Source organism: Chrysemys picta, chromosome 4, assembly GCF_011386835.1.
Source record: "Chrysemys picta bellii isolate R12L10 chromosome 4, ASM1138683v2, whole genome shotgun sequence".
Taxonomy (NCBI): domain Eukaryota; kingdom Metazoa; phylum Chordata; order Testudines; family Emydidae; genus Chrysemys; species Chrysemys picta.
The window spans coordinates 35,489,016-35,501,600 of NC_088794.1; the positions used below are offsets into that span (position 1 = coordinate 35,489,016).

Sequence of the window (12,585 nt, forward strand, 5' to 3'; positions counted from 1 at the left end):
TTTTTCAAAATTTTCAGCAAATTAGAAGTTAAAAAACTTAGTTTTAGGTTGAATAAAACATTTTGTTCAATCTGTAGCATTTCATTTTAATTGGGAGGTGTAAATGATTTTTAATTTTTGAAATAAAATTAAAGAAAATTTCAAAATGAAAAGTCATTTCAAATCAAAATGTTTTGCTTCAAAAGTGTTGAAAAGAAATTTCATTTTTTTCAAAAAATTGTTAGTTTTTTTTACTCAAACAATTCAATACTCAGTCACTAAATATTTCACGGTCATCAAACATGCATTTTTTTGTTCAAAAAATTTCTGTCAAACAAATTCACCCATATCTGCTCATTAGCACCTCAGCACTTCCATTTGCACATAAGTCAAGTATCACACACAGTCTTGAGTTCATTCAGAATAAAGTGACCCAGGCCTAGTGATGCTGGAACAGCAGGGAAAACTGTTGCAAGAGAAATCACTGTCCATAGACAGTGACAAACATACAGGGTTCAAGAATGACTCTCCCCTTGGCTTAATGTTTTCGGGCCAGATTCTGATGCTCTTACTAACATTGAGAAGCACCTTACTCCATGAGTGGTCCCATTGACTCCAGCAAGCTACTCTTCAACCTAAGTAATGGGCCTTGATTTGAGGTGACTGGTGATGCAGATATATTTTGTGTCTCTGTCCTTCTAAGTAACCCCCTGCATAAGTGCATAGACCAGCTCATGATTGAGCTCTAATGGTATTTTGGTGGGCCTGTGTGAATTGGGCTTTTGAAATCTCAGAGCCTCACAATGAAAACCAACTCCAATGAACCAATGAATCCCAGCTTTATGGGAGTGAAGACTAAATCACCCTCCTCTCTCTGCAAAGCAAGGTTGAGCCACATTTATATGGTAGGGGTAAGAAGTTTGCATTCTCTGCACTAACATTGCACCTGTTCTGTGGAAAGTCGACTTTAGTGTCCAATGCAGTTAACCTGGCCCCTTTCATGAGCCATTTTGATTTCACTTTTTAAAGTCCACCACTCAGCTGTCAATATTTTTTTCTTTAAATAAGCCATTCCTTTATGCCTGACCCTACAGTATTTTTTCCTCTATTGCTCACAAGTAGCCATCCAGCCAGCAGAGGGAGCATGTAATAATAACCAACAAACTAATCCTCAGGAAGAGCAATTCCACTGGTGTCTGAACAAAGGAGTAAGGGACTGAATCAGGGCCATGAGTGCTTGTGTCCAATAAGTCACAATAAAAAGGAAAATGTTTGCTACAAAGGAAAAGACAAAACTGAAAGGGAAGAAAGAAACACCATTTTAAAGTATTTAAAAGGGGAATGGAAAAAGCTGCGGTGAATTCTCTCATGCCCTCCCACCCCCAAAATTAAGTACCACAAAAACACGTGGTTGTCTTTTCAGAAGGAAATGTGAGTGCTCTGTCTTTTAAGCTAGAATCAGCGAGGGACTAATCAGTGAAGCTCCACCTTTCAGGGACCCTGCCATCAATGTTTTGTTCTCACGCCAAATTCCTGGACTATAAAACTGTGCCGATAAGCCAAGAAAAAGGCATTTCCCTGGAAGGATTTTCAAGTTACCTCTTCGTAGGTGTGATGGGGAAAAGAAAGGGAGGGCCACTATGGATATTCTGCCTAATTTGGAGTTATTGCGAGGGCAAAACACCAGTGCAGATAGGTAAGAAAAATCTCTGAAGTTATGTGCTTAGATATTTACCTCCATTAAGTAACAAATGCAAATGTCAAATTAAAATATACTCGGTTAGACTGAGATATATGTGCATGCTGTAAATAGCTTAGCACTGTGTATGTACACTGCAAATGAACCTCATTTAAGTAATTCATTGTTTTTCTTTGCATTAAAAGGCAATTCATCAGCCATTCCACTGTTCCAAGATTAGTTGTTTAAAGAACAGATTTCCTGGACACAGTTTGTAATATAGAAAATGGTGACATTCTTTTAAATTGTTTGACTTTTATATAGTCTCTAGGGGAAATTTTTCTGCATGATGTCCCCTAGAGCTAATTGCCTGGTACCTGCACTGTAGTAGGAGTACTATTTTTTTCCCTACTGCACTGTTACCTTCTGATTCCTGGTTCTGAATGTCTCATAGCTTTCTGAATTAATTTATTACACAAACAGTTGATTGTGAATTCATGTGATGGCTGCTGCAGGGTTAGTATTTCTAGAAACTCCACACCAACAAATGAGTAAAACCTACTATTTTCCCTCGCCTCGTATGCAGAAAGGTGCTAATTTATTCTACTCTACTCAAGTGTTACAAACACCTATTACCAAATGCAATCTGGAAAGACATATTGGCACCTTAGTTTGTTTTATTGATGCATCTTATTTAAATAAAATATATTTTCAATGCACCCCTGCTGATTCCCAGTTAGGAATATTTCATAAAATTTCAGAGTTCACAGAGTATTTTAAGGGCTGATTTTGATGTGGTCCGTGATGGATATTTCTAGGTTAATATTACTGAAGGCCATCACATCAACAAATCAGAAAAACCTTCCCATTTTCTCCTGCTATTCTGCCAGGTAGGCAAAATGAGAGGCTTAAAGCATATTGCAGCAAAGTGTAATTCCCGTTAAAGGAGAATTACACCAGTTTTGTTTAGCTTTGCAGTCTGAGGTTGTTTCTGAGATGTAGTTTCATACACAGTCAAAGAAAGTTTTGATGTGTAACTTTAGCATATGCAATTGAAAACTCAAGGGGTTCAGTCCTGAGTGGCGGATGAAGCAAAGGTGTCTTTAAGCATCACAAATTGGCTGCATAGAGGCCAAGGTTCTGGCCCAAAGTTTTTTGAGATGGGACTGAGTTGTACTAGAAGTTGGAGGTCCATTTAAGGTACAGCAAAAGTTCATTTCTGGCATCCCTCTCAAAGAAGGGAAACGTCTGCTGAGTCAATATTAGACACATCTCTGAATTTGAGTAACCTGTGAAATGAAGAGTAGTTTAGAAAAGTTTTTAATTACAACTGGCATTTCTGAGTCTACTGCTGGAGGCAGCCATCTTGCTGAAAAGTGATGTTATTTGTGGCACTTGCTGGATGAGAGCAGGGCCGGCTTTAACTTTTTTGCTGCCCCAAGCAGCAAAAAAAAGCGCCGCCCCGCCGAGCACCCCTCCCCCCCGCAGAGCGCTGCGCCGGAACCCCCCGCCAACCACCACCCCCCTGCCAAGCGCCGTGCCACCGGAAACCCCCCTCCCCAAGCGCCACGCCCCCCGCCGAGCGCCGCGCTGCTGGAACGCCCCCCCCCCCCGTGGAATGCCGCACCGTGCTGCCCCCTGCCACCCCAAGATTGGCCGCCCCTTACCAGGTGCCGCCCCAAGCATGTGCTTGGTTGCCTGGTGCCTGGAGCTGGCCCTGGATGAGAGCCCAATAGAAGAGACTGCAAACCAGTTTCTAACCTGTTTAATACAGTTTAAGGGGAGGTTTACAGAGGCAGGAAGAGCACTTAGGTAGCTAACTCCAGCTGAAAACCAATGAAAGCTGGATGCCAAAGTGCCATGGATGTCTGAAAATCTCCCCCTTAAATCTTTAAAGTGCCACTTCAATGGCAGGTGCTAGGCACTGTATAAATAAAACCTTGCAATACACACTGATAACATTACCTCCCCCCCCCATCTCTTTCTACAGTCCAGCGCCCTGCAGTCACCAGGAGTGAATGTTCCACCTGGGGCAGTTTCCACTTTCAGACATTTGACCATGTTAAATTTGATTTCCCCGGAATCTGCCACTATGTTTTCGCCTCGCACTGCAATGACAGCTACCAGGACTTCAACATCCAGGTCAAGCGCAGCGACAAGAATGGATTTCCAGTCTGCTTCACTGCTACCATTGATGGAGTGCTTCTAGAGGTGAAAGAGTCAGGCATCACAGTGAATGGACATGAGTAAGTAAACATTTATTGTTCTCCCTGGACTAAGTTGTTTGTTCTAAGTACATTCTTGTATATTAGCAATGCGTTAATAGCCCTTCTAGACTTGGCAAACTCATCAAAGGAAGGAATAAGACATTCAAAATAGCCCACATTATACAATGCAACTGTATACCAGGTGAGAGAGTTTTCAACCTGCACTCAGCTGGTAGATCAGATTGTGCCACAAAGGATGAGGATTGACAGAGCTTGTACTGTAGTTTGTATCTGAGTTAGTGCAATTAAAGCCCTTCTGCCATTGAAAACTCTTAGAAAGTTATACAGGGACTGATCCTTTGAGGTGCTGAACAATTCTGTGAGAGCATCTCAGCTGCCACTGACACTAATAGGAGATGAGGCACTCAGCACCTGGCAAGTGTTCCATCAGAGTTCATAGATGGTAAGGACAAAAGGGACCCTTATGGTAATCTATTTTGATTTTCTATATAACACATACACATTTCCAGCCAATGATTCCTGCATCGTGGGACTAGGGTGACCAAATGTCCCAATTTTATAGTGACAGTCCCAATATTCGGGCCTTTGTCTTCAGGGCAGGCTCCAGGCACCAGCCTGGCAAGCAGGTGCTTGGGGCGGCCACTCCGGAGGGGGCGGCACGTCCAGCTATTCGGCGGCAATTCGGCGGATGGTCCCTCACTCCCGCTCGGAGCGAAGGACCTCCCGCCAAATTGCCGCCGCAGATCGCGATTGCGATCGCCGCTTTTTTTTTTTTTTTTTGGCTGCTTGTGAGCCAGCCCTGTTTGTCTTATATAGATGCCTAATACCCTCCACCCCCATCCCGATTTTTCATATTTACTTACAGACCCACAATTAGGTGATGATCAAAATAAGAACTAAAAGAATCTTCCGCAACTAAAAGGTCAATACAGAAACTGTTTTCTCCTATTTCAAATTATACAAATATACTGAAACACTGAAAAAGTGTACATGTGGGATTTAACCTTGAATGGTAACCTGAAATGAACTGGTAGCACTGTGTGGAGCATGGGGAAAGTATGATCCATGCATGAACCACTGCTAAATACAGTGACAGCCACATGTAGAATTAGCTGAATTTTTTTTGAGTGATTTTTCAAGAGCAACTCCCTGTAAAGTGCGTATTCCAGCACAGAGATATCAAGAGCAAAGGCAAGGGCTACACCTGGCAGAAACACTCACACCTTCCTGGTCAAGCAAAGATGGAAAAAGTACAATTGGCCATTGTTTCTGTCCAGACATCCAGAAGTAGTGGAACATAGGAAAGAGTCATTAGATTGCAAATCTTAGTGACAAAAGGCAGATGCATCTCGTCAATCAAAGGAGAAAAAATCTGCAATTTCTTCCAGTTATTTCTCCAACCACACAACTTACCCATCCTGTATTGCTAAATGGAATGGGGCCCCAGCATGGTCCTGGTATGTAAGAGAGGATTGCACTATGGAAAAGGTTGAGGAACCCCTGCTTTGACTTACATAGGCTGAGCATTAGCTGGCTATCCAAACTCTGTTCTCAGCCAGGCATAGGCAAAGCGAGAGACTATCATCTGGCTCAGATGCAAAAGCAATATAGATGGCACTGCAGGCCAAAGCAAATCCCATACCCCTTAAAGGCAGTGGAGAGAGAACAGGAACCTGTGGTATCTCACACGGGGGAGCCCCCAGGGCACACAAGCAACCCCCCGCCCCAGTACTATGATCTGGCTCCTCTTACTGTCTTGATGGATCTGATCCTAAGCTGGTATCAATTAACATAGCTACACTGAAGTCAATAGAGTCAATCAGTTTAGACCAGCTGAAGATGTGGCCCAGTATCAACAGGCTAATGGACAAAATACATTGCCTTGTGGATTAGGATTGGCAAAAGGGCATATTGGACAAGATAAAAGAATGCATTGTGCATAAATGGAGACCAACTCTAACTTTTACATGAACATACTTATACCTTTCATTGCTTCAATTTGACTTATGTTAATTTTTCAGTACCTCTGATGAGCAAATTTAATTTGGGCTCTATTTTATAGTTTGTTGTTTTTTCTGCTCTGTTTTTTAGGATTCCCCTTCCCTTCAGCTTGAAGAGCATTTTGATTGAAGACACCTGTACTTACTTCCAAGTCACATCCACGCTTGGCCTGACTCTCAAGTGGAACTGGGCTGACACTCTCTTAGTATGAAGATCCAGTTAGTTGGTTATTTTAGTGAATTTTAGTGTTGCTGAAAGGTGCTGGGTTGACAGCCCTAGAGACTGTGGTTCTCTAATTATCCACTTAATGGGTGCTTCAGAGATTTTTATTCCCTGCATCACAATTCAGAGAGTTAAAGAAGGGAATAGAGAAGATAGAAAAAGATTGAAAAGTTGCTCATGTGGCTAGAAGGCCAGCTTGGTATCCATATGGGAAAAGGTTCTACAGTCACATGGTAGTTCAAATTCTGATTTAGTCTGCTATTTGCCCCAGCCAGCAAGACATAGAAGTGCTATGAAGTTTGCCTTTCAATCCAGTGGTGAAGAGGATAAGCCAATAGGAGTCACTATCAAGTGGCCAGGAGCTCATTCTCACAAGGTTTCCGCTGTTCCATGAACACTTAGCATCCTGTCTAGAGTGGGGCTGTAGTGCCTGATATGAGGAGGGAAGAAGCTGTCGTACCATAGGATTCTTGTATTATTGGTCTAGCTGTGTAATATATTGCAATTAGCTGGTAGAAATAGCAATTGTTAACTATTTTTCCCTTTGAATTTGGCCTGTTTCCTATGAGGTTCTATTACAGGTTTATTACTAAACAGTAATGTTGCAAATTTGCCAAACATATATTTACATCTTTTAATCCACTCACTTGTATTTGCAAGTTTACGTATACTTTGTAATCTGATTTCCCCCCCTTCTGTTGGGGGAATCACCTTCCCTCCTTCATTTGATATAGCTGAGTTTATCTAAACAGTTTCTAATTGGAGGAGCTTGGGTAAAGTACTCCTAATTATTTTCCTGGCTTGATCTTCATTCAATAGGTGTTTCATGAGCATTGTTTATGCTCAGTAATTCTCAGGATTTGGTCATCCCTTTTTCTAATTAGGCTGTAAGTATATATGTCCTTATTCAGCTTTTTATTGAGGTAATTCTCCACTGAAATCAATGGGAATATCCCCGAAGAAAACTGAAGTCCAAATACTACCCTCAGCCACCTTGGTATAAATCTATAGTAACTATAGATAGTCCAGATTTACACCATGTGACTGAGAGCAGAATGTGCCCCTTCTAGTAAAGACCTCCGAATTTGGGCCACAGAGTGGATAATGAGAAAGGACTTGTTAAAACTAAACATATATAATGAAGAAAGCAACATTTTATATTTAACCGAATCTTCATACTTTAATGGTATTGAAGCAAATGATGTACATTAAATAATGTTCCAAAGAAATTAATAGATAAATACTAAAGGAATGTGGCTTAGCTGTTTGTTTAGGGAGTTTCCTTTTGTTTGGACATACCATTCAATGTTTTCACATGATAGAAGAAATTTGACACCTTAGTGCTTTTGATGATAGAGGTATATAAAATCATGAGTGATGTGGAGAAAGTAGATAAGGAAAAGTTATTTACTTATTCTCATGATACAAGAACTAGGGGTCACCAAATGAAATTAATGGGCAGCAGGTTTAAAACAAATAAAAGGAAGTTCTTCTTCACAAGGCGCACAGTCAATTTATGGAACTCCTTGCCTGAGGAGGTTGTGAAGGCTATGACTATAACCGCGTTTAAAAGAGAACTGGATAAATTCATGGAGGTTAAGTCCATTAATGGCTATTAGCCAAGATGGGTAAGGAATGGTGCCCCTGGGCAGGAAAGAGATCACTTGATCATTACCTGTTAGGTTCACTCCCTCTGGGGCACCTGGCATTGGCCACTGTCAGTAGACAGGATACTGGGCTAGATGGACCTTTGGTCTGACCCAGTATGGCCATTCTTATGTTCTTGTCTTCCTGTTTGTTTTTATTTTGTAGCTGGACTTGGAAGATACATACAAGGGGAAAACATGTGGACTGTGTGGGAACTATGATGGCAATGAGGAGAATGATTTGCATTTGAATGGTAGGAATTGGATATTATATGTTCCTTAGAGTTTTATGAAGCATGACACAAAACTAAAAACCATTTTCATCTGATTTGCTGAAAGGTACCCTGATATACACATTTGGACAAACCTAGGGTGAATTTTGAGAAACCTAAAGCTGATTCATGATTCTCAGGGGGGTTGCAAACCTGAAAAGATTCACACAAGCCCCATTGAACCAAGTTAATTGCAGACCTCTCATATTGTACTGCTACCATATTTAGGGTTGCTAACTTTCTAATCGCACAAAACTGAACACCCTAGCCCCACCCCTTCCCTGAGGCCACACCCCCACTCACTACATTCCCCCTCCCTTGGTGGCTCGCTCTCCGCACCCTCACTCACTTTCACTGGGCTGGGACAGGGGTTTGGGGTGTGGGAGAGGGTGAGGGTGAGGGATCTAACTAGTGGTGGGGGCTCAGGGGTGGGGCCAGAAATGAGAGGTTCAGGGTGTGGGAGGGGGCTCTGGGCTGGGGCAGGGAGTTGGGGTGTCAGAGGGGGTAAGAGCTCCAGCTGGGGGTGCAGGCTCTGGGGTGGGCTAGGGATGAGGGGTTTGGGGTGTAGGAGGGGGCTCCAGGCTGGGGGATGGGGCCGAGGGATTCAGAATGTGGGGAGGGGCTGTGGGTTGAGGCAGGGGGTTGGGATGCAGGGAGGGTGAGGGCTTCGGCTGGCGGTGCAGGCTCTGGGGTGGGGCTGGGAATGAGGGGTTTGGGGTGCAGGAGGGGGCTCCAGGTTTTGGGGGGCTCAGGGCTGAAGCAGGGGGTTGGGGCTCAGGGTCAGGGCATGGGCTTACCTCGGGCGGCTCCCAGTCAGTAGTGCAGTGGGGCTAAGGCAGGCTCCCTGACTGTCTGGCTCTGCGCTGCACCCTGGAAGTGACCAGCAGGTCCGGCTCCTAGGTAGGGGGGCCAGGAGGCTCCGCGCACTGCTCTCACCTGCAGGCACTGCCCTCTCCCCCCAGCTCCCATTGGCTGTGGTTCCTGGCCAATAGGAGTGTGAAGCCGGTGCTTGGAGCGGGGGTAGCACGCAGAGCCCTGTGCCCCCCCCTGCCTAGGAGACGGACCTGTTGGCTGCTTCCAGGGTGCAGCGCGGTGCCAGGACAGGTAGGAACTAGCCTGCCTTAGACCCGTAGCACTGCCAACCGGACTTTTAATGGCCCAGTCGGTGGTGCTGACCAGAGCCGCCAGGGTCCCTTTTCGACCAGATTACTGGTTGAAAACCAGATGTCTGGCAACCCTAAATATGTCCCCTTGATAGTAATAGATTCTAAGGTAGTTGCACTTGCATAGTAGGGGTGGGTAGATGTTCCCTCCGTGACAGGTCTTCACATTTTCACCCTCTTACAGTTAGGAACCAGTGTGATTTTGCATTTGTATATTGTTAAAAATAATCAACAATGATCCGTACTTTCCAGAAACTTCAGTGAGCTCAGGATAATATTTACAAAAACCATAGTGCAAGCTACTGGCAGCTTCAAATATTCCACTGTGCTGGAAAGAGGCCAATGCAACCCTCAACTTTGGCCACCAGGCTCCCTCTGCTTCTGAAAATGGAGGGGAGCCTGCACCCCTGGATCAGTGCTGAAGGGGAGCAGCAGGGGGAATGTCCTCCTGCATCGGGCTCCCCTCCTGGATGTTCCTCAGGTTTGGACTTTGCAGGTGGAGTTCCCAGGAGGATTCTTTTCCCTGCCAATATCTGTGCAGGAAGCAAATAGAGTATTCATTAACTTAAACATCATGCCCTGTGGTAATTCCAGGGGCATACAGTGATTGGGGAAGCCCCTTGCAGTATGGCTCCTGCAGGAGCCAGGCTATCTGAGGCCTGCAGCTACTCATGGGACTGAACAGCACTGAAGAGGCAAGGGTACGGTTGCCAACCCTCCCAGTTTCTCCGGGAGTTTCCTGGAATCGGGCTCTGTCTCCCAGAGGCTACCAAAGCCAAACCAGGAGATTTTAGGCTGCTAAAAGTCCGGCTGCGCAGCAGGGCTAAGGCAGACTTTGCCTGGTCTGGCTCCGCACTACTCCCGGAAGCGGCCGGCACATCCCTGCAGCCCCTGAAGGAGTGGGGTAGGGAGCTACGTGCTCTGCCTCTGCCCTGAGCACTGACTCCGCAGCTCACATTGGTTGGGAACTGTGGCCAATGGGAGTTGCAGAGGCGGGGTGCCCACAGGCAGGGGGAGTGCGCGGAGCTCCCTGGAGCTCCCCCCCAGGGGCTGCAGGGATGTGCCAGCTGCTTCCAGGAGTGGCTCAGGGCTAGGGCAGGCATAGAGCCTGCCTTAGTCCCGCTGCGCCGCCAACTGGGAGCTGCCCGAGTTAAGCACCGCCCAGCTGGAGCCCACACCCCTCACCACCTACCGCACCCCAATTCCCTGCCCCAGCCCAGTGAAAGTGAGTGAGGGGAGGGGGGATGGAGTGGGTGGGGCAGGGGGCAGGGCAAGGGTGTTTGGGTTTGTGTGATTAGACAGTTGGCGACCCTAGTCAATGCCCCCTCTGTGGTAGCACTGTGCCTCCATTGGATCCTGAGGGATCTGCATGTTTTGGGGATAGAACATGCCAATCTCTTTCTGTGGGAAGGGAACATTCCCCTCCCCCTGACTGGAGGAATTCAACAGAAACTCTGAGCTGAAACTGAGTGTTACCTAGATACAAAGCCAGAGTGGTTGAGCAAAATACTTATTGTCATAGCATGGCCCTCCAAGCCATTTTTAATTAGGAAATAAAGGATTATGTCCAAACAACATTACTTTAAAATCAATTCTGGACCCACACTGCATGTTGCCAACATCGGCAGTGCTCACAGCCTGGATCAGCCAAAAACTTGTGCTGCTGATAGCTCCTGGGTACATGAGAAATGTGAGGATTTCAACTGCACTCAGCCCCTGCAAAGGGGAGAAATGAAAGGAACACTACGTGTACCCTTTACCATTCTTACATAACCCTACCAGGCTAATGTAGGGGACTTCAGGATTCTGGGTAACAATTTCAATAGCACCTAAATTCTATTTTCAGAATTGACTTAGGAGCCTACAGACAAAATGTTCAATGGGACTTAGGCTCCTAAGCAACTTAGATACTTTTGACAGATTTACCATTTAGCTCAAATAAGCACTTAAACAGTTGAAACCCCTTAAGACTGATGACCTCTAAGTGAAAGGTCAAAGTTCACTTTTTTAAAAAAGACTCATCAATTCCTAATAAAAGTGTTCCTTATTTCAGGATTCTAACTCAATAGGAATGATATAAGTCTGTCAGTCACTATGTTTCAGATGTATGGGTTATATTAAATAATTTGGGTAAAGAACATGTTGCCCTAGAGCACAATAATTAAATGTATCTTCACAATACAGAAGCAGAGCTGAAGATTTGATTGGTATTCAGGATGTACTTGGGAATTTTCCAGGTTATAAACTACTCCCGAGGCAGTTTGGAAACCTTCACAAAGTAGAGGAGCCTTCAGAAAAGTGCCCTGATGTAGCTGAAGATGAAGATGCCAAAAACCATAAAAGTCGCTCTCATCAACAAAAAAATAAATGTAGTAAATATGTAAGTGTGTGCAGCCGGTGGCACAGTAAGTATAAACCTTCCTGAAATACAATAAAGTACAATTCCAGAAGTTATCTTGAGGCAAATATTATATAAACAATGTTCAAAGAATTAAAATTCTTCAGGTATCCAACCATGAATCAGAGCCCAAAATGAAGCTGTAGTTTTAAGAATCTGCTATTATAGCATTACAGAGGTTTATAGTGGAACAATGCACATGAGTGAGTTACAGCCGCCAATCCAAGAAGAACAGCAAATGAGCACATCAGATGTCTGGCAGGCCTTTTCTGTGGGCTTAGTGATCATGGGACAGATCCTCAGCTGGTGTAAATCAGAGTTCACTGAAGCTAGATGATCTGATGGTCCCTTCTGGCCTTAAACTCTCGGACTCTGTAAGTCAATGGAGCTTTGCCAATTTATATTGGCTGAGGATCAGGCCCCAAGATAAGATGTGGATTATTCCTTTTTCTTTCATTACAGAAATCAAAATGCAAGAAACTCCTAGCCCATCTTGGGAACTGTTCCAGAGTGGTTGCTTTTGATGACTATGTAGCCACCTGCACCGGAGACATGTGCATCTGTGCAAAGAATTCTTCTTCTGATTCTGCTTTGGTTTCCAGCTGCATATGCAGCACCCTTAGCCAGTATTCCCGAGACTGCGTCCTGAATGGGGGAATCCCTGGGAAATGGAGAACCAAAGATCTTTGTTGTAAGTAACTATAGAATTTGAATTCTGTAACCAATTCAGTTGACATCTAAGAATAATTTATATATCCTTAGCAGTATTTATCAGCGAAGATAACTGCAGTGTTCCTTTTAATGTGTTTTATAAGGGCTTCTGAAATTAGGTGCTTTCATAAAATTCTCTGTTTCGAATGATTATTCCAAGAATTGAATACGTTAAATAAAGATTAATAATAAAAGTATTTAGTGCAAGCTTCTGAGTGTGTGTGATGATCATCTGCCTGACAGGGCATGTTACAACAGTGACTACTTCAGTTTGAGAGTAAGTAAAC

The 12,585-nt window shown here is 44.3% G+C and overlaps 1 protein-coding gene across 1 annotated transcript in view; it reads left to right on the top strand.

Moving 5' to 3' along the window:
* The first annotated feature begins 1,186 nt into the window (after positions 1 to 1,186).
* Positions 1,187 to 12,585, top strand: part of LOC101938415 (mucin-5B-like) — a 69,551-nt gene continuing 58,152 nt past the window's right edge. Inside the window, exons 1-6 of the mRNA XM_065592021.1 lie at positions 1,187 to 1,675; positions 3,648 to 3,903; positions 5,977 to 6,091; positions 7,921 to 8,008; positions 11,427 to 11,569; positions 12,050 to 12,278. Coding sequence (XP_065448093.1) covers positions 1,489 to 1,675; positions 3,648 to 3,903; positions 5,977 to 6,091; positions 7,921 to 8,008; positions 11,427 to 11,569; positions 12,050 to 12,278 — 1,018 coding nt within the window. The 5' untranslated portion in view covers positions 1,187 to 1,488. The remainder of the gene's footprint in view (positions 1,676 to 3,647; positions 3,904 to 5,976; positions 6,092 to 7,920; positions 8,009 to 11,426; positions 11,570 to 12,049; positions 12,279 to 12,585) is intronic.